This window comes from Hypomesus nipponensis, chromosome 5 (genome assembly GCF_054491055.1).
Source record: "Hypomesus nipponensis isolate SF chromosome 5, ASM5449105v1, whole genome shotgun sequence".
Classification (NCBI taxonomy): domain Eukaryota; kingdom Metazoa; phylum Chordata; class Actinopteri; order Osmeriformes; family Osmeridae; genus Hypomesus; species Hypomesus nipponensis.
Window position 1 is genome coordinate 2,724,413 of NC_140365.1, and position 21,176 is coordinate 2,745,588.

Sequence of the window (21,176 nt, forward strand, 5' to 3'; positions counted from 1 at the left end):
ATTATATTTTTATCTATGATGTTCCCTTCCTTCCTTCCCCACTTTCAATGTCCCTTTTTTATTGATTCCTGATGCTGTTGAATTCTAAGACATTCGGATGATGATCATTTGTCTCACTAATCAAACATGTGGAGAGCTGGATTAATCATTAAATTTCCCGCATACAGTCTACAGCCTCTTGCTCTCCTAATTCCAGACCCATTTACTTAAATGTTGCTGTGTTCCTCACATGAGATGTTATCCTCGCTGTATTTAGTGAGTACAAATATAAATGAGGTAAAACATTGTCTGCACTATAGTGTGTAATAGAAAGTTTACATTTGAGTTACGAACTACGTAATGAGCCGTACCCTCATGCATAATGTAATACAGTTACAACCCACAACAGTAAGAAAACCGGCAGGTGGTTTGACCGTGAAGAAAGATTCTAAATGCTGCATGAATGACAAGATGGCTCGTATAATTTTTTAATAATTTTCTTAATAGCGTTTGATGAGAATAGGTGGATGGTAGCTGAGCATTATTAAAAGGTTTTGTGTTCTTCAGCAATGTGCAAACAGTTGCCATAGTGTATGAATTTCACAATGACGTAATCCGCTTGTACTTTTTTACTATGCACTTCCTGTTACAACCAGTAGGTGAGATAAGGTCGAGGGTTAAAATCATTCAAGTCACAATTATCAAGTTGCTGCTTTGAATATGAAATATGGTTCATGCTGACGATACACTAAGCTTCTAGAAAAATCATGCAGCCTGTGAAAAACAACATGCTTTTGCTGCCAATGCTTGCCAACAGCCGTGCACTATGTACCAGACTTGTGATGTTACATTATCTATTCCCTTCTTGAGGTATAAGATATAAGGGCGTTGGCAATTGTTCTTGTTGCATAATTCATGCTTCTTTAATTAGTTATTGATCGTTTTATGAGACAGTAAATGTGTTACGTAATAAGATGCATGCATTAGAAACAGTATTTTACAGTCTAAGTGATAGGGATGGACCCTAACAATGGGATAGTATGGACCTGCCTTACAATAAATATGTACTTTTAATCAATTTTCGGTGCATGGTGGATGGTCGGAATAAAACACCCAAAGAACAGTCAAATTGATGCTCTCTATGTCCTCAAGTCCTATTGTTTTAGAATAGCAACTGGCGATAAGAGCGGATCGCTCCAACCCTAAAATTGAGAGGGCGTTCAGTTCGCCTTAGCAGCAGAAAATAACCAATCGCGGAACGGCAACGGATGACAACAACGGCTTCTTTGTTATTTCTGACCAATTCCAGTGTGTCTGCCGGATTCAGTGGATTTTCAGCTCCACCCCCCACTCCCAGTTGTGCCCTGTGACGTCACATCAGCTGCGGCTCGCCGCCGACGCAGGGCTGGGTTTCCATTTTCATAGCGAGCAAGTTTCAGATAGGGAACAACAATATGGAGCCGGAGATGGAGGACAAGACATTGGATCTTATGGTGAGTTTCAGACGAATACTTTGTTAACGAACGTCTCGGAAAAAGGGTACTCTCGCAATTGAGTCAGGAGATGGATTGAATGAGGGCAGAACTGTATTGGTTGACCAGCTACAAAAGCTAGCTAGCAAGCTAAATGCGGTAGGCTAGCGCTGATGTAGACAAATAGCTGGCTAACATTTGTTAGCTTGCTAAGGAGGGCCGTTGTAGCTAGGCTAACTCGGTAGCCAGTTAATATGCCAGTTAATTTGGTTGCGATTTAACATTAGTGTAATTTTATTCTCGGCAATATTGAGAACTGTTGTCTATAGTCCCCGTCTGACTTAATCATGTGGAATCAATCATGTGGAATCCCTGGCATAAAGACCCAATTTATGCCAAACCTGCTTACTAGCCAAGGCAGCTAGCTAATAGCCGGTCTCTAAGCACGAGCAACGGGCACAACACGGGCAGGGTCTGCGCCAATCCGTTTGCTTAGTTCGAGATTATTAGCCTGCTAGACAAGCTAGTTGGTTTGTAATTTAATTTGATCAGACAGTCATCGATATAGGTAGATAGGTACAGTCAGGACGAAGGACGTAATATCGTTTAATTTAAGTAGCTAGTCTAGCTGTCTGTGAGGTAAATTAAATCGTAGCCAGTCCTCTAGTGCAGATTCAACTCTTCAAAAAGGCAGCCAGCCCGTATGGCTAGCTATCCAGGCCTAGCGGTTAGCTAACAATTTAACTAGCAATTTAGCAGATAGCTAACTCTCCCACAAGCTATCTGTTAAATGGCATTTCAATCTGCGTAGAAGGAAGTAGTTCGCTAGCCAGACACTATTTAGCATACCCAGTGTCAAATTTTACATACACACCCACAGGAATGAAAACTGATACTGATTCAAGTGTTTAATCTTAACTAGAAAGTTAAGTTGAGTTAACGTTAGTTGGCTACAAGTAACCAAGCCGGCACTAGCAGGCTAGTCGAGCTAGCAAAACTAGCGTTATATGACACTTTAGTTACACCATAACGTTAGCTAAGCGGTTCAGTGGCAGGGCACGCATTAACATTATTACTTGAGCAAAGATCAGTTAAATCTCTCCGTGATGACTATATAGTCAGTCATATTCACAAGTTAGGTGTTTGATGTTGTTCAGTATGCTAATCGAGTAGCTACAGTATTTGCTCTGTTCCACCCCCAACACAACTTACACACACACAGCCTGACGTGACCTCCACCTGCTGTGTTGGCCTTCATAAAGGGGACGGCACTGAGACCCAAGACAACTGCTGCATAGCCAAGACCCAACTGTTCACAGTGGACTTTGTCATAGCCTTTAAATTTAAAATGGTACCGGGAAAATGGATCAGTTTTTTACGTGTTTTGTGTTTAAATTCCAACCGGAGAGATGGTGATGGTGGTGTCAGATTGTGGGGTGAACAGCCCCCCCCCCCCCCTAAATAAATAAATAATAATCCAACTAGCCTTTACAATGAAAACATTTGGTTTACTTGACATTACTATTGGCCCAATGTCATTGGTAAATGTAATGTTGTGATTGGCATCAGTAAAGTGTGTTGAAACACTGTCTTGGTCTTTTGAATTCTCATCATTGCAGATATTTCTTCTATGGGAAAAAAAATATGCCAAATGTATTGTTATTATTTATTTTTTTACTGCACAATTCACTGACGAATGTTCACTCTTTCTTGTCCATCCCCTTCAGAACAACACCTTTATGGATTCACAAACAGACGAGCTCTCATCAAAGAAGACGACAGTGTTCAAGGTTGGCACCACGCAGTCACATAACTCAGTCTTTGAAAAACCTGAAAAGAAATCGGCCCACAAGGTTTATTGACACTTTCTTGTGTTCCAGCAGTCATAATATATAGCAATTTCCCTCAAGACCGATTACAAATCAAAACATTTGTAAAGTTCATCCAGGAGACTTGTGTAAAAACAAAAAACATATTTTGTCTTAGCCTAGTCAATCTATCAGTTTGATTGAACATGAAACGAGACATTAGGCAACACTATTTAGTCATGTACATACAATATGAAATTGCCCAACTGAACTCAACAGTACCACCTAGCTGGATCCACAGTGTTCACCTCAAGGGCACCTCTACAGCAGCAGGTGATGGCCATGTTGGCACTTCATGACAGCAGCTGTGTAATAGATAGTTCGACTGCCCAGGTAAACTGCAGGCTTGGACGTCTTTAATCACGTTTGATACGTGAGCTAATACGATACCCCCCCCCCCCCCCCAACATCTTCTGCCTTCAGATCACAAACGGTCCAATGACGGGCTCTCGGAAGCGTCCGTCGGAAGGTAACTACGACAAGGAGAAGGATGTTTGCATCCAGCTGTTCGACCAGTGGTCTGAGGCAGAGCAGGTGGAGTTTGTGGAGCACCTCATCTCACGGATGTGTCACTACCAACACGGCCACATCAACTCCTACCTCAAACCCATGCTCCAAAGGGACTTCATCACTGCACTGCCAGGTAACTTATTCACAGCATTCACACCGTCAGTCTGTAGTATACTTACCACAAATGTTACTATTTACCGTATATATTTTCTAAATACAAAACAAAACGCTGCTTACAAGGTCATCCACTGCAAACAAAGGGAAGCCTCTCACACTCTTGGAAATGAACTCAGGCCGTGATGTGCGCAGTGGTGTTGATCATGTGTGGTTGTCATCCTCTGGACTCCAGCTCAGGGCCTTGACCACATAGCGGAGAACATCCTGTCCTTCCTGGACGCGCGGTCGCTGTGCTCGGCAGAGCTGGTGTGTAAGGAGTGGCAGAGGGTGATCTCCGAGGGCATGCTGTGGAAGAAGCTGATTGAGCGCATGGTCCGCACCGACCCCCTGTGGAAGGGCCTGTCGGAGAGACACCAGTGGTGAGTACTGTTGGAGATCACCCTGGTCCAGGAGGCCCACTCACATAACCTGCCCTAATCCTGGTCAGGTGGCCCACTCACATAACCTGCCCTAACCCTGGTCAGGTGGCCCACTCACAGAACCTGCCCTAACCCTGGTCCAGGTGGCCCACTCACAGAACCTGCCCTAACCCTGGTCCAGGAGGCCCACTTACAGAACCTGCCCTAACCCTGGTCCAGGAGGCCCACTCACAGAACCTGCCCTAACCCTAACCCTGGTCAGGTGGCCCACTTACAGAACCTGCCCTAACCCTGGTCCAGGTGGCCCACTCACAGAACCTGCCCTAACCCTAGTCCTGGTCCAGGTGGCCCACTTACAGAACCTGCCCTAACCCTGGTCCAGGTGGCCCACTCACAGAACCTGCCCTAACCCTGGTCAGGTGGCCCACTCACAGAACCTGCCCTAACCCTGGTCCAGGTGGCCCACTCACAGAACCTGCCCTAACCCTGGTCAGGTGGCCCACTCACATAACCTGCCCTAACCCTAGTCCTGGCATAGGAGACATGCTCATACGATAAAAGAAATGAGTCAGCCATGAAAAAAAACAACAACAAAAAATAACCTTGGTCTGGTTATCGACCTTTTCCCCTCCCTGCTTTGACACTAGTCTTCACCCGATACAGTGCTTCACCCGATACAGTGCTTCACCCGATACAGTGCTTCACCCGATACAGTGCTTCACCCGATACAGTGCTTCACCCGATACAGTGCTTCACCCGATACAGTGCTTCACCCGATACAGTGCTTCACCCGATACAGTGCTTTACCCGATACAGTGCATCCAACCATGCTGATCTTGGGCTTGAGGAATGATGAGATTGATTCGTGTCTTCTCTCTTTAGGGAAAAGTACCTTTTCAAGAATCGAACCACAGAAGTTCCGCCAAACTCGTACTACCGTTCCCTCTACCCCAAAATCATCCAGGACATAGAGGTGGGTAGTCCTCTCCCCAGCAGCCTCTCCAGTTTGATGGATAGATAGATAAGCCGCGTTTCCCTTGCAAGTACTCGAACCAGTCAGAAATGTTCTACGCTGTAAGATCCACCCCCCCAAAGTTACTGTGTTTTGAAAAGTACTACCCCTTGAGTAGACCCGGTTCCTGTGATGGAAATGCGGAGAGTTCCAGGGGACAGTTCCTAGCTCCGGGGGAAAGTTCCTGCGACGGAAACGCGGCCATAGACGGGTACTTGACTCATCCCAGAGGGGAAGTTGTGTCACAGTTTGTCGTGGTTTGTCGGCTCATCCTCCTCCTCTCTCTGACGCCAGACCATTGAGGCCAACTGGCGGTGTGGCCGCCACAACCTGCAGAGGATCCAGTGTCGCTCGGAGAACAGCAAGGGGGTTTACTGTTTGCAGTACGACGACGACAAGATCATCAGCGGCCTTCGAGACAACTCCATCAAGGTGGGTCAGAGTCTGTGTGGGAGCCCATGTGGTCGACCCTTCTGTGTGGGGGGGGTGTTCTTGACCAGCTGTGTGTGTGTGTGTGTGTGTGTGTGTGTGTACAGATCTGGGACAAACAGTCTCTGGAGTGTTTGAAGATCCTTACAGGGCACACTGGCTCAGTGCTGTGTCTGCAGTACGACGAGCGGGTCATTGTCACCGGATCCTCCGACTCCACTGTCAGGTCAGCAGCTGCTCCACCTCTCCTCTCTGACTTTCCTCCTACTCCTCTCCTCCTACCCCCTCTCTTCCTCTGGCTTTTCTCCTCCTCTTCAGATGCTCCTCCACATTCTGTGGATCTCAAGCTGTCTTCGTCTCAGTTGATCGCTTTGCAACACAAAAGCTTTTGCTCAGTGCTTATTCTCTCTCTCTCTCTCGCTCTCTCGCTCTCTCGCTCTCTCGCTCTCTCTCTCTCTCTCTCTCTCTCTCTCTCTCTCTCTCGCTCTCGCTCTCGCTCTCGCTCTCGCTCTCGCTCTCGCTCTCGCTCTCGCTCTCGCTCTCGCTCTCGCTCTCGCTCTCGCTCTCGCTCTCGCTCTCGCTCTCGCTCTCGCTCTCGCTCTCGCTCTCGCTCTCGCTCTCGCTCTCGCTCTCGCTCTCGCTCTCGCTCTCGCTCTCGCTCTCGCTCTCGCTCTCGCTCTATACTCTATACTCTATACTCTATACTCTATACTCTATACTCTATACTCTATACTCTATACTCTATACTCTATACTCCATACTCCATACTCCATACTCCATACTCCATACTCCATACTCCATACTCTCTCTGTCTCTGTCCCAGGGTGTGGGATGTGAACACAGGCGAGGTGTTGAACACTCTGATCCACCACAACGAGGCGGTACTCCACCTGCGCTTCTGCAACGGCCTGATGGTCACCTGCTCCAAGGACCGCTCCATCGCCGTGTGGGACATGGCCTCGCCCACGGACATCAGCCTGCGCCGGGTGCTGGTGGGCCACCGCGCCGCCGTCAACGTGGTCGACTTTGACGACAAGTACATCGTCTCTGCATCCGGCGACCGCACCATCAAGGCAAGCTTCCGTTTATGGTTTCCTAGACCAGTGGTTCCCAACCCTGGTCCTCAGGGACCCCCTGTCCTGCATGCTTTAGAGGTTTCCCTCCTCCAACACACCTGATTCAAATAAAAGGGTTGTTATCAAGCTCTGTAGAAGCCTGGTAACGAACATGCATTTGAATCAGCTGTGTTGGAGCAGGGAAACATCTAAGACAAGCAGGACAGGGGGTCCCTGAGGACAGGGTTGAGAACCATTGGTTCCCAACGCTGGTCCTCAGGGACCCCCTGTCCTGCATGTTTTAGATGTCTCCCTGCTCCAACACACCTGATTCAAATGTATGGTCATAAGCAGGCTTCTGCAGAGCTGGATAACGACCCATACATTTGAATCAGGTGTGTTGGAGCAGGGAAACAACCAATACATGCTGGACAGGTGTTCCCTGAGGATTGGTATCTACTGTCCTAGACTGCTCGTGTGGGTGAGAGAGTGGGTGGGTGTCAGTGCGTGAGAGCGCGCACGTGGCCTGTCCCCTTCTGAGGCGACTGTTCGAACGCCCCCCCAGTAGGGAGCAGCACAGAGCGGGTCTTGGTCCGAGTCCAGGCCCGGGCGTCAGATGGTCAGCCTGGCCGTCTCCTCACCTCTCCCCGTCCCGGGCCCCTGTCTTCCAGACGCAGGATTTGTGGCTAGCCAGGATTCCAGAAACAAAGCCACCGTAGCGAGCCCACCCATCGTCCTGGGAAGAGGGCCAAGGCATTCCGCACCCAGCCGGCTCCTGCACTCTACGCCCCAGTTCTCTGAAAACATTCCCAGAGTAACAAGGGAGGGTCCGCAGACGAGTGTGTGTGTGAGACAGTCATCGAGTTTGCTCTGGATCCTTCATAAATTATGGTTACCATTAGCAATGCGTGTGTGTCAACGCCGGTGTATTCACTGGCTCGCAGAAGTGGCACCCTCGGAACGCGCGATAGCCTTCAGAACGGATTTATCTCGACCGCGAAGGCTGTTGCCGTAGAAACCTCGCCGCCCCGGTCTAGAACCTGATTAATAGTGAGGTGGCTGCAGTGAATGGGAAGCTAAGACATGTATGGAATGTTGCATTCATGCCCCTCCCCTGTGGTGTCCTTGCTGACCTGTGTGTGTGTGTGACCTCTGACCCCCAGGTGTGGAGCACCAGCACGTGTGAGTTTGTGCGCACGCTGAACGGTCACAAAAGGGGCATCGCTTGTCTGCAGTACCGGGACCGACTGGTGGTCAGCGGCTCTTCGGACAACACTATTCGGTCAGTGTGTGTGTGTGTGTGTGTGTGTGTTTGTGTCGGCGCTCCTGTGTGTGTGTGTGTGTGTGTGTGTGTGTGTGTGTGTGTTTGTGTCGGCGCTCCTGTGTGTGTGTGTGTGTGTGTGTGTCGGCGCTCCTGTGAGAGTGTGTTTGTGTGTGTGTGTTTGTGTCGGCGCTCCTGTGAGAGTGTGTTTGTGTGTGTGCGTTTGTGTCGGCGCTCCTGTGAGAGTGTGTTTGTGTGTGTGTGTTTGTGTCGGCGCTCCTGTGAGAGTGTGTGTGTGAGAGCGAGAGAGAGAAGAAGAGAGGCGGAATTGTCCCCGTCCCCCCCCACGTCTTGTTTCAAGAGAACCACAAATCTCCTCTGACGTTGTGGGTCTTACCTGTCTCTCCCCTCCCAGGTTGTGGGACATTGAGTGCGGGGCGTGTCTCAGGGTGCTGGAGGGCCACGAGGAGCTGGTTCGCTGCATCCGCTTCGACAACAAGAGGATCGTGAGCGGAGCCTACGACGGGTGCGTCTGATCCCTACTCCCAGGGCTGGGCCGGGCCGGGCCGGGCCTGTGCGCCCCTGATCTGATGACTTGGCTAATGGGGATCTGTCTCCTTGTTAATGTGTTTTATTGGGGACAGATAATCCCGTACTTGAGCATGGTTAATCCTTGTTATTCTCTGACTGTTAATCTTGCACTCTCAGTGTCCGATTCGTAATCCTTGGCCTCGGCCCCTTGGTCCGACTTAATCTGTTAGACTGTTAGTCAATCTTGGCCCGGGGGTAAGGGATCCCAGCTTATCCAGTAATGTGATTTCGGAGGACGGTTGCTGCTAATTGTTGATGTTGTTTTGTCGCTGGTCTATAGTAATAACCCCCCTCCTCCTTCCTGCTGTTTCATTGTAGCAAAATCAAAGTGTGGGACCTACAGGCTGCTCTGGACCCCCGCGCCCCAGCAAGCACGCTCTGTCTGCGGACACTAGTGGTGAGTCTGGCCCCTGGCCTGGAACCCGGCCCCTAACCCTGGCCCTCACACCGGGAGCGCTCAGAGCCCAGGGCTGCAGCCATGCAAGCGACGGCGGCTGGTGGTTTGATACCGACTCTCCCAACCCCTCTTTCAGGAGCACTCTGGACGTGTGTTCCGGCTACAGTTTGACGAGTTCCAGATCATCAGCAGTTCCCATGACGACACTATCCTCATCTGGGACTTCCTGAACGTGTCAACCAATGGGCAAACAGAGGGCAGGTCGCCCTCCCGCACGTACACCTACATCTCCAGATAGCAGGTACATACACCTACATCTCCAGATAGCAGGTACATACACCTACATCTCCAGATGGATACGTATTGATTTAATTGATTTGAACCTTTAGATCTGCAGTTGGATGCTCTTAACCACTAAGCTGTCTTCCGTGTCCTCAGGGTGGGGCCAGTGGAACGTGGCGTGTCTTCGGGGACAGTACCGGTGGCCAAGTCTCTGTCAGCGTGTCGGGGTCAGAGGTCGAGGAACGGACACACCCTCCCCCTCTTCTAAATTCTCCACCATCCTCTCTGTGCCATATCTCCACTGTTCTCCTGCTGCTGCCCCTCCGCCCAGCGCCCCCAAATCCTCCTCTCAGCACTGGCACCCTACCCACCCCCTCCTCCCCATACCCTCACAGAAGTCACTCAGAGACCCCCAGTATCTTTTTAATCTGTTCACCAAAGACAGAGGCGAAAGCACGGACATGAAGGAGCCTAACCAAGTGGAGATAGTGAGCAAGTGGAGCTACCCTGAAGAGGGGTTGGGAGTGGAGGAACGGTCCAAGACTCAGCTCTCTCCCCGCCCTGTGACTGAGGCCCACCACCCGGGCCAAAAGACTATCAATCTTGTTCTTATCTCTTTTTTTTTTTTTTTTTTTTTTTTTTTTTGGTGGCAGAAAAAAAAAGAAGAGACTTTGAAAGACAGGTCAACATGTATATATCCTCCCAGAGGACTGTACTGCATGGATGAATGATGGGATAATATTGTGTGATTGTGACCTATTTCTGTTTTTCTATCTTTTTCTTATTTTCTTTGTCAGTTTTTTTTATTTGGGATTGTCTTTTGTTTCTTTTCCTTTTTTTTTTTTGGGGGGGGGGTTCATTTGCCCATCTTTGTTACATTGTACTAAAATTGTAGTTTTCGCTCCCAAACCCCTTCAAACTTGTCTGTCTGTCTGTCTTGTTCAGCCTCTCTTGCTGTCTGCCCGTCTCGGTTCTGAATGAGCTGAAACTAGTTGTAAACAGAAGTGTCTCGTCTAAAATGGTGTTGTATATTGAAATGATTTTTTAAAGGAAAAAAAAAAAACATTATTATTATTATTATTATTATTATTATTATTAATAAGAATAAAGTACTTGACTGTGAAGGAGTGTTGAACAGTGCGGTGTGCGTGTGTGTTTCTTACACGGTTCAAAACCCAGCTGGTTGCAATGATGATGATGATGATGCTGATCATGGCAGTGGTGTAGAAGACACCACCCACATATTTCACCATCTTTTCTCTGGAATCGTCTTCATTCTCTGTAGTCATTTAGCAGATGCTGTTATCCACGCTTTCGTGGCTGACGATGTTCATGAAGAGCAACAGTCGAGTTGTAGTTTTCTCTGCACAAGTTAAATGTTACATTTATATTCAGTGACCACCAGAGGGCATTTGCTCTCCAGAGGAAGCCTGTACTGATATACATAATCTATCCTATTATATGGGAGAGGACAACGGTCTTTCAGCACAGTGTAAAATTGTAAATATGCTTTTTTGTTGTTGCTTTTGCTGCTCAAAAGCACACAGCCTCCTTATAAAAACAACTGGGTTAAACCAATAAGCAAAATAAATAACTTTTAATACCATAAGCAACGTAAGATCGTCTGGGTCAGTAATTGAAGCTAAGAAATATTACAGATACTGTTCTAGTTTGTACGACAGCCTTACATGTGGAGTGAAAAGTCAGGGGCACAGAAAATGTGGAAAATGTGGACTTGGTAGTAAAAAGTTGCCACACAAAGTGTAAAGACTGGAAAGAACAAGTTCTCTTGTCTGGTTTGCTGTACCAGAGTTCAGAAGTTTTTGACGGCGTGAAATGTAGATCGGATGTCTGTGATTGGAGTATTCATCGTTGAACGAACCCTATATTGTTCGGTTGTCTTGAATATTGAAGGATCTGGAATGTGTGGATCAATATCAGTTTCTTGAAAGTGTATAACATCGCAAATAGCCGTCTTGAATTGTACACCACCGTAGTCAGTCTTGGTGTCTATCAACGTGTTCACTAGTTTCTGTCCTGCAAGAGGGTGTTCTGAGTTCTGAATTGGTTAGCTGTAGGGCTCAGAGCCCACTGCTATGGTGTCTGTTTGGGTGTTTCAGCCCTGCAAGAAGAAAGCCAGGGTCTCCATGGAGATGGGTGTCGGTTTGGGTGTTTAAGCTCCAGGTCTTAGCTGCTACGAGGAAGCCAGGGTCTCTGAGGAGATGGGTGTCGGTTTGGGTGTTTAAGCTCCAGGTCTTAGCTGCTACGAGGGAGCCAGGGTCTCTGTGGGGCCGGCCGTCTGGGTGGGTCTGATCCCTCTCACCCTCTTCCTCTTGCTGACCGTGGTGAAGCGGAACGGCTGCAGGTCCGGCTGTTCCCCTACGGGGAGACGTTTCAGGAAGTGCACGTCCTGCTGGTTGGGGAGTGTCTGTGAGCCGCGCCTGGGCCGGCCTCTCTTGGTGAAGCCCACGTACCAGCCGGGGTAGAGAGCTGACATGAGGGCTGTGTAGTGGTTCTCCAACACCATCTCTATGAAGACGCAGTCCGCACTGCGATTGCTCGCCCTCTGAAACACACAAACAGGAGACGACTTAATAATAATAATAATGTGCTTTTTTCAATCAATGGACGCTTTGAACCAAGGGTGGATTTGAACCTGTGACCTCTTGATTGGCTGTCAAACGCACTGCTACTGAGCTATTCCCATCCCCATAGTACCTAATCGATTCACCGGTAAGGAAAAAAACATTGCATTCACAGCTGAGAAGAGGGAGTTGTTCAAATTAAATAGTCACACTATATACTGTATGCTAATATTCTCACCTTTCCAACAAGCTTGCCTCGACGGTTCATGCAGAGGTAGAAGTCAGTCTCTCTGCCACGGATTCTCACCTGGCTACCAAAGGTGTCTGCCTCCACAACTAGCTGGGCTTCAAAACACCAACACACAAAAGGATGAACAGGGGATTCAAAATATTTTCACTCAAAGTGTTGATATCGTTAGGATCATGTCTTGGTGTATGTCTTATGTACGTATGCCTGGTGAACATGAACTAGATAAATGGATAGAAATACTAGACAGACAGATAGATAAGTAACACTTAGACAGCGTTAAGTTTTGGGTGCATGGTACCATATTTGTCTCCGTCCTCTCCCTCGGCGCTGATCCTCCTCCCCAGAACCTGGACGTGTTTCCCGCTGGTTCTGCTGTACAGCTGGTACACTCTGTGGTGACGCCGACTCATCGTGTCTCGCACCCGGGTCTCATTCTCCACGTGGACCCCAAAGTTAACGTTGTCCACCGCTAACACCTGCAATAAGAAAGAGCAGGCAGCTCATGAGACAGTATTACTCGTTATGTGGGTACATTTGTGTTTATTAATTATAGGCAAGCTAGCCCATTTATGATGTTTGTGTATGTATTCACCTCCAGGGGACTGCAAACCACCAACAATGCCTGGACAGATCTGAGAATAAGAGAATATCATTCACTACACCTCCTCCATCCATCCATCCATCCATCCACTACTTCCTCTCTCCTCCATCTTGGTAAACCGTGCACGCACAGCTTCAGTCATGTCCATGAATTAGTAACGCTGAGCCAGGCCCTTGCTTGGGGAAAGGGAGAGACTTTGGTTCTATCCAACGTTTCATCTCCACCCCATAGCCTCCTGGCGGTGTGCTCATTAGGGAGGCCTGCCTGGTTCCTACCCCCCGCGCTCTCCAGATGTATGCCTGGAATGTAGCCTACAGCTGGGCCAAAGCAGACACAGATGTCTGCTCTACTTCCACTGCAGTCTACTTCTGTACAGCCTCGGTTTTACCTCTGAGACAAACGTGGTAAAATAAGATGGTGTGTCTGTTGACTGGGATTTGGGAGAGATGGTGAGGAAGGAGAAGCTGGAAACGGGGAAACTTCTCGTAATAAATCGGTGTTCATTTACCGCCAGAACTGCTTCAGGCTGAGCCACGCAGACGTAGGCCCTATGTGGATGCCAAATTAAAAGTGGGGATTTGCATATCACGGAAAGCCTAACATAATCAAAAACAGCTTCAACCTATAAGACTTCTACACAGACTCTTGTTGATTAAATAAACTGCCAACGAATCCGTTCACATAATTATTGGACATGGATTGACGTCAATGTGAGTCCACCTTTAAGCAAATTTTCTCACTTGTAACTTAGACAAAGGCAACACAGTAAAGGTATCTAGTATTTTACCAGGCAAAAGTTTAGATTTTTACGCTCGCTGCTGATAAATAACTATGTCACCAGAATGCATATGGAATCTGTATAATGTCTGAGCTATACAGAGCGCGAGAAACCACACCTGCTTCGCCCACATGGCTACCCTATGGCCCAACTACAAACACATGCGCGCGTCTCACACACAGAACCTCACACGTGGATGATAACGGAACTGCATTTTCATTCGACTTCAACATGCAGATATCATGTAAGTCCAGGGCTAAACTGTAATAGTTTCAAGAAAACTCCACGTGTCGAGTTCCATTAAGGCACATTTCACTTACAACAGGACCAGAGTTGAGAGGATATAAGTCATCGCTTGAGCGTAGCTGCCGTGACAAAGCCGCTATCCAGGCCAGGGAAAGTCAGGCACTTTGACCGGGGATCCCTCCACAGGTCCGCTCGTTGTAGGATGGATCGGGGAAGAGCAACAATCCGTGCGGGCATCAGCAGCACACGCCGGGCACATTGATCAGGAAGGATGCTGGCGGAGAGGAATGGGTTTAGTGATGTCACTGTAGCCAAAAAGTGAACGCGGATTTATAGACTACACAATGTCCCGAGTCCCGTCCTACTCCGGATGATGTTAATGACGAGGATGAAAAGGTGAGGGGAATTAACGTGCTGGTAGACTAGGCGTTCTCCATCCTGTTTGAGTTTTGAGTTGCTTTTTTGAGGACTTTTGGTATTGTCTTATCCTTTCATTCTCTTTCCTTCTCTTGACTTGTAAATGCAGCAGTTGTTTTCCGTGCACATTTGTTCAGGCTTCAGGGTGAGATTCAGTTGGAGAAAAGTTAGAGGATGCGGTGTCACCTAATCTCAGTCATTTGCAGCGCTAGTTCGAGATAATCAATGCGTAAGAAATGATTGACCGTTACTGATATAAAGATATAACCAAAGTGGAATGTTGTCTTTCAGTCATGTCTGTGTCTGTCAAATTGGTGCTTAGCCTTACAGAAAGTTTGAGGTTAGAAAAGCGGAGTTCCGTGGAGTTGCGCATGAGGGTATGTGGAAACGTTCACACCCCTATAAACCTACGGTACATGTATGAACCGCAGACGCCCAATGAACCTGCTCTCTGAAGACGGTAGGCTTACATTAATATTTTGCTTTAGGTCCCTACAAGTGACCGTACACACAACGTATTTTTTCCTTTCCCCTCCCGCCGTTCGTTTTAGTCCGCCGGACTGTGCCTGTATGATATGGCCGCCGCCACATCCGATGTGGGTAGTTTGTAGCCGACCTGTGGTCTGTCACATTTGGAATTAGGCGTATGTGTTCCGTTGGCCTTTCCGTTTGCACATGTCTGGGTAGTGTTCAGGCAAACTTGAAACGAAACTTCAATTGAGAAGACTAATGAAAAGCGTAAGAGAATGAGACATATAAGGAAATAAGGGAGGGAGTGTGCGTGGTATGTAAGCAGAGACGGGGATCCAAAATGAACATTTTTCGGAGATTCAACAATACCACGAGCTCCCCACTCCTCTCGCTGCCTTGGAACCGCAGACAAACCGGCCAGCCAAAGGCCCCCCCCCCCCCCCTCTCTCTCTCTCTCTCTCTCTCTCTCTCTCTCTCTCTCTCTCTCTCTCTCTCTCCCTCCCTCCCTCCCTCCCTCCCTCCCTCCCTCCCTCCCTCCCTCCCTCCCCCTTTCTCTCCCTCCTTCCCTCCAAAACACACTACATGCCTTATAATAAACTTGATAGATGACCCTCACAGGGAGAGGTCAACTCATTGTCACTGATCGACTGCCTCATCACTGTTGCTTTGCAAGCTATAGGCCCTAACACAGTATAAGGGTGAGCATTGTTAGACAGGCCTAACAGGTTCCATACGAGACCATTGAACCGGGCCAAAAAGACCTGTTTCACAGTACTGGGCCTGGCACAACAAACCCACACTCTGCCTAACTTCATTTGAGCTTTTGACTTGACACTTTTGCTGTGATTGGATAACCTCCTGCTCCAGTGAACACAGGATGCCTCTCTCCACTCTCCACCCTGGGTTAAGATGTGAGGAAAAACAGAGTTAAGCTGTGAAGTCCCCACCACAGCATATGCAGTGTAGTTCAAGGTTGCAATCAGTGTGTAAGCACTACTGTGTCTAATGTAAATATATTCTGCAGATGCTGTCATGGTGTAAATACAGTAGAACTTGTCGTGAAGGTCTTTTATCATGACTTACATCTTGTTGTCACACAGAACATATCCTAAGAGTTGCTATCTTCCCCCCTCCCCATCTCTCTCCCTCTCTCACTTTCCCTCTTTCCCCTCTTTCTCTCCCTCTTTCCCTCTCTCTCTCTTTCTTTCCCTCTCTCTATATATATCCTCTCTCTCTCTCTCTCTCTGTCTCTCTCTCTCTGTCTTTCTCTCTCCCTCTCCCTCTCTCTCTCTCTCTCTCTGTCTCTCTCTCTCTGTCTTTCTCTCTCCCTCTCTCTCCCTCTCTCTCTGTCTCTCTGTCTCTTTCTTTCTCTCTCTCTGTCTTTCCCTCTCCCTCTCTCTCCCACTTTCTCTTTGTCTCTCTCTCTCTCTCTCTCTCTCTCTGTCTTTCTCTCTCCCTCTCCCTCTCTCTCCCTCTCTCTCTCTGTCTCTCTGTCTCTCTCTCTTTCTCTCTCTCTCTCTCTGACGCTCAGACAGTCAGACAAACAGTCTGTCTTGGCTCATCTTTTGCCTTTCCTGACTTTGAAAGCAGTTCAGACGTAATGTAAGACAGGTCCACACCACAACAAAAGGCCGAACTCTGAGTTAGAATAAACAATGTATTTCTCTCCCAGGCTCCCACCCTTTCTGTCTGTCTCCCACTCCAATTTTTCCTCTCGCTTTATTATTTCACTCTTGGCGTGAGGAGAAGTATGTGCACTTGTTATGCGTTTTCCACCGTTGCCTTTTCTCTGGAATAGATTATCTGCTGGTTGAACAAGTGAGAGAGAAAGAGAGAGAGAGAAAGGGACAGGGAGAGAGAGAGGGGCAAGAGAAAGGAAGAGAGGGAGAACGGGAGAGAGAACAAGAGAAAGGAAGAGGGCGAGGGAGCAAGAGAAAGGAAGAGAGAGAGGGGGAGCAATAGACTGTGTGAGAGAAAGACAGGGGTTAGAGAGCGAAACAGTGTGTGTGTGTGTGTGAGATAGAGAGAGACAAGGATAGAGTAAGTGAGAGGTAGAGAAAGAGAGGGAGAGAAAGAGAGACATAATGAGGTTAAAGAGAGGGCTAGACGAAGTTCACTGACTACTTGTAGTACAGGACACATTGTCCCTAAATTGTAATAAAGACTAAATTGGTTTAAAGGTTAAAGTTGTGTTGAAGGTAGAATCTACCTTTCCCCTAACTACAGACAGATGACATGTTGTTCCTGTGAGAGATATAAAACCTACTGGTTTGGGTGAACTTCATGAGAACATGGGCTGCCAGTGCATGTGCCTCTGAATTAACTATTTGAAGGTTAATAAACCACAAAGAGCTTGAAGAGATTTTTTAAAACAACAGAACCATATTTAGTGGAAAGACATGACCTGAATATTGCTGTTGTAGACTGTATTGGAGTAACTTTAGACTAAAACACAGTATTTGTATGGGACACATCAGACAGCCATGGCCTTCTGCTTGAGCCTCCTGTCACTCATACCAGAGCTGCAATGTGATTGGAGGAAACCTACCCATTACAGGAAGTTGTCTCCTAGGATTGGCGGTTGTCAGGGATCTGAAGTATGAGGTTGTGTTGGAGGTCTGTGTTGTGGAACATGGTTTCCTTGACAGGTGTCAGGCCAAATAGTGTCCTAGGGCCAAATAGTGTCCTACCTGACGTCACAATGCCGTTCCGAAGCATGGACGCGACCTTAAATTCCTGAGATATCTACGCGTGTTAGCAGGAAACTGCCATGGTTGCTATACTGGTTACTTGGTAGGCCTAGGAAGTTTTGTATTTAGGCTTATTTAAAACAGTTTATTGTACTCTACTATTTAAAGAACTTCCCGTTCTGTTAAAATTGACGCTAATTAAGTAATGTTTTTGACAAAAACAACTAGCTAGCTAGCGCCAGCTATCGAACGAGTGAAAACTTTAAATAGTAGAGTAGAATAAACTGGTTTAAATAAGCCTAAATACAAAACTTCCTACCAAGTAACCAGTATAGCAACCATGGCAGTTTCCTGCTAACACGCGTAGATATCTCAGGAATTTAAGGTCGGCATAGCGATGGGCGCGTCCATGCTTCGGAACGGCATTGTGACGTCGGGTAAGACACTATTTGGCCCTAGGACATTATTTGCCCTGACACCGCCGAACCTGAGGCAGAGAGGGCTGGACGGACACGCAGTTGTGTGACAAACACTCCAGTGTCATCGCAGAAGTAAACAGAACAAGCGGCGAGATGGATTGACGATGGACTGAGAAGTGAAATAAAATGAGAGGACCGGATTGATCGCCACAATAACAAAATTAATTACATTAATAAAGATTGTGGATGAATAATCGAATACATTTAGTCATTTTTTTGTCGTTTAGAGTAGTTGCAGTGTTATGAATAAATAACACTCACATATTAATATAGTTTTCATTTTTTAGCAGAATAATGCCCCATTATCTGTGTCTCATGGACTGAAAGAAAAAAAAGTGGTTTCAGTGTGAATGTACTTATTACTCTACTTATTTCTGTTTCTTCTCCACACACTCAAACACACACACACACACACACACACACACACACACACACACACACACACACACACCTGCTCACAAACAGACACACACACACACACCAAGGTCATCGTCTGATCCTCTGCCACACAGCCAAAGGCAGAGAAAAAAAGAAAACAGTTGTGTGATGTGTTCGTCTGTGCTGCTCCAGGTGCCAAGCAGGTGTTTGTCCTTGGCACTGCTAGCTTGACTCAAGCTTTTGTTATCCTCTTATTCACAGATATGTTCTATATCTCTGGTGTTATCAAGCTACACCTGCATGTGGGGCACCAGAGCAAACTCAACTGATATGTTACGCAAATGACACAACATGAAGTTGTTAGATGTGTCGTCGACAGTGCTGCTGCCATGTGGCTCATGGTGGAACTGCACACTGAGACTTGTTGAGATTCACATCTTAGAGACAGGTGGGTGTAGCTCAGTCGTAGAACGTTTGACTGCAGACCAAGAGGTTGCATATTCAAAAAAAAAAAAACCCAGTTCCTATATATCACTGGATAAAAGTTCTGCTAAGTGATTTGATTAATTTATTCACCTCGTAAGAAGTTTGTCCTTATTCTTCCATGTCGTATTCATAGGTTGGTTGTATCTTCACGTCTGTGGTTTCTGTAGGTGTTTTGAAACCATGCTTTTCAACATATGTGCTGCGTCCAGGTGCAAGCCAGGACTCTTGACTGCAGCGTTTTCCTACTCGGGTCTGTGTTGCTTTTCCTAGGGAATCCTGATGTTTACACAGCTGATTAACAGGTGCTGTAGCTGCCGCAGTAGTTCTCCTTAGATCCCCTTTCTATCTCTCGCTCTCATTCCCTCTCCCTCTCTTTCTGTTTCTCTTGATTGCTCATTACCTCTGTATCTCACTCTCTGTTTCTCACCCCCCTCTATCTCTCTCTTCCTCTAGCTCACTCTCTTTTATTCTCTCTCCTTCTCTCCGTCTCTCTCCCTCTCTATATCCTTCCTGTTGCCCACACTGAGTATGTTTGATCAGTAGATTATCCCCCTGCCATTGTTTCACCATTGCATAGATAGACTGGTTGAATCTGCCCTCATCCAGATTGATGGCCGTTCCAGACATGCACACAACTCTGCCTGACCTCATACATGTTTGTGTATGCTGTGCTGGGAGGGAGAGATAGAGAGGGAGAGAGAGAGTGGGAGAGAGATGGAAAGAGAGAGAGAGAGAGGAGGAGAGATGGAAATAGAGAGAGAGGAGAGAGTTTGAGGGAGAGAGCATTGAACACATTCCTGGCATTCTGTGTCTGTGGCACCCAGCACCATCTCTGGAACGGAAGGAGTGGTTGGGTGGTGGGTAGACAGGAGTTTTGGACAAATGGATAGAGACGAATAGAGACCATAGTTGACTCAGGTAATTCAGGCTAATATTGAGGGTTTGCCTCCCTCTACTGGAACTGTGAAACACAGATAAAAGTTGGTTTTAATCATTTCTTGGCTTTCTCTTTTCAAAAGGATGGTGACGTGTAACTTTAACATTTCGTAACAGTTAGCTGACTTAATAGGATACCTGAAATTGCCTCTGCACAAGCCAATGTGGCACGCGAAGGCTATGTAGCCATATCTGGAACCAGGTTAAATCTGATAACTGCCCTATATAATCTACTGTGCCGTATGCACATCTGCCGTTTCACGGCTTTACTTTGGTCTGTAAATAAAACCACGTCCGAATGGATTATGTGGGGGCATTTATATAGGCCTATAGTGAATGTGTGTGTGTATGTGTGTGTTGTAATCTCTTTGTATTTTTTATCCGTTAATGTGTTTGTCCCGAAATGACCGGCCACTTAGCAGTCAAGTTATGTTTCCACTTTGGGTTAAATAACGTTGAGAATGCACTTAAGGCGGTTTTTAAGCAGGTCAATGTAACTACACCAGAGATAACAGCACGTGCAGCCCACAGATAGCCGTGGGATTATTTCTCACAAAATATCTTAATTCTTCTGTTCGCTATAATGATCCTGGATAAATGCCCTCTAATCCCCACTCCATTAATTAAAAAGAGCACGAGCCCACGGAGAACCACACCATCTGCCGCGGTTTCATTCCTGTAGACAGATTGTGTTTTGATCTTATTTAAAACAAGGGGATTGGACTGAATTTTACAGCGGTGGAGTCAGTGTGATGGAGGGATGAGAGAATGACCTATCCCCAGTGAGAAGACGGAATGTCGAAACCTCGGCCTCCTCCCATCTTCCTATAACGAATCTGTCTTAAAATGTGTTAAAAAGAAACCTTTTTTCCCCCTCACAGACATGCTTTAAAAGAAAGCTGGGTTTACTGAAACAGGAGAAAGCTGTGCTGAAAGGGGCCTGTTCCTGTCAAATATAATAAAAATGCATTTTATTTTCCTCGTTGGAGGATAGTTTTGTTAATGTGTGGTTTTAGTCTCCTATTTGTAAAGGTTGAGCGCTTGTGATGAGTTTAATTTGTGCTTAAGATTACTGTGTTGCAATTGAAATGGGTTAAAGAACAGATGTCGATTTTTGTTTTGGGATGCTGGGATTGAGCCAATAAACACGCACGCACGCACCCACACGCGCGCACACAGACAGAGCACAACAAAGCCAATCAGCCCGAGCCGCCTCCAAACACAAACCCTCCCTCTCTCCTCTCCTCTTCACTCACAATGTTCGCAGACATTCACTCGGATGGCACGAGACTGACCACTGCGTCAGCTTCAAGTTTTGGATGCAGTACGTCCGTCAGATTAGATTCAGTTGAATGTTTGTGTTGCATTTACTTTAGATGTATAGACTTCTAGGCGGGTTTAAAGAAACCTTATTTTATGGCACTGTTGCCGCATTTATTTAATTAATCCGGACTTGGCTTTGTGCAA

The 21,176-nt window shown here is 47.0% G+C and overlaps 2 protein-coding genes across 3 annotated transcripts; one reads left to right on the forward strand and one right to left on the reverse strand.

Moving 5' to 3' along the window:
* Positions 1–1,360: 1,360 nt before the first annotated feature.
* Positions 1,361–10,527, forward strand: fbxw11b (F-box and WD repeat domain containing 11b). 2 transcript variants are annotated; one of them, XM_084697661.1, is made up of 13 exons: positions 1,361–1,472; positions 3,179–3,241; positions 3,743–3,962; positions 4,179–4,365; positions 5,248–5,338; positions 5,672–5,809; positions 5,914–6,032; positions 6,630–6,879; positions 8,025–8,143; positions 8,538–8,648; positions 9,032–9,110; positions 9,247–9,440; positions 9,549–10,527. In XM_084697661.1, exons 1-12 carry the CDS (start codon positions 1,434–1,436, stop codon positions 9,406–9,408), a joined length of 1,578 nt encoding a protein of 525 aa, XP_084553787.1. In that variant the 5' UTR covers positions 1,361–1,433; the 3' UTR covers positions 9,409–9,440; positions 9,549–10,527. The 2 variants fall into 2 exon arrangements, with proteins under 2 accessions (XP_084553787.1, XP_084553786.1); XM_084697660.1 differs by having other exon boundaries at positions 9,247–9,411.
* Positions 10,528–10,979: 452 nt separating this feature from the next.
* On the reverse strand, positions 10,980–14,398 carry LOC146287762 (fibroblast growth factor 18-like). Its single transcript, XM_084697662.1, has 5 exons — positions 13,927–14,398; positions 12,820–12,859; positions 12,526–12,703; positions 12,216–12,322; positions 10,980–11,958 (listed from the first exon to the last, which is right to left on the reverse strand). Exons 1-5 carry the CDS (start codon positions 13,956–13,958, stop codon positions 11,656–11,658), a joined length of 660 nt encoding a protein of 219 aa, XP_084553788.1. The 5' UTR covers positions 13,959–14,398; the 3' UTR covers positions 10,980–11,655.
* Positions 14,399–21,176: the final 6,778 nt, after the last annotated feature.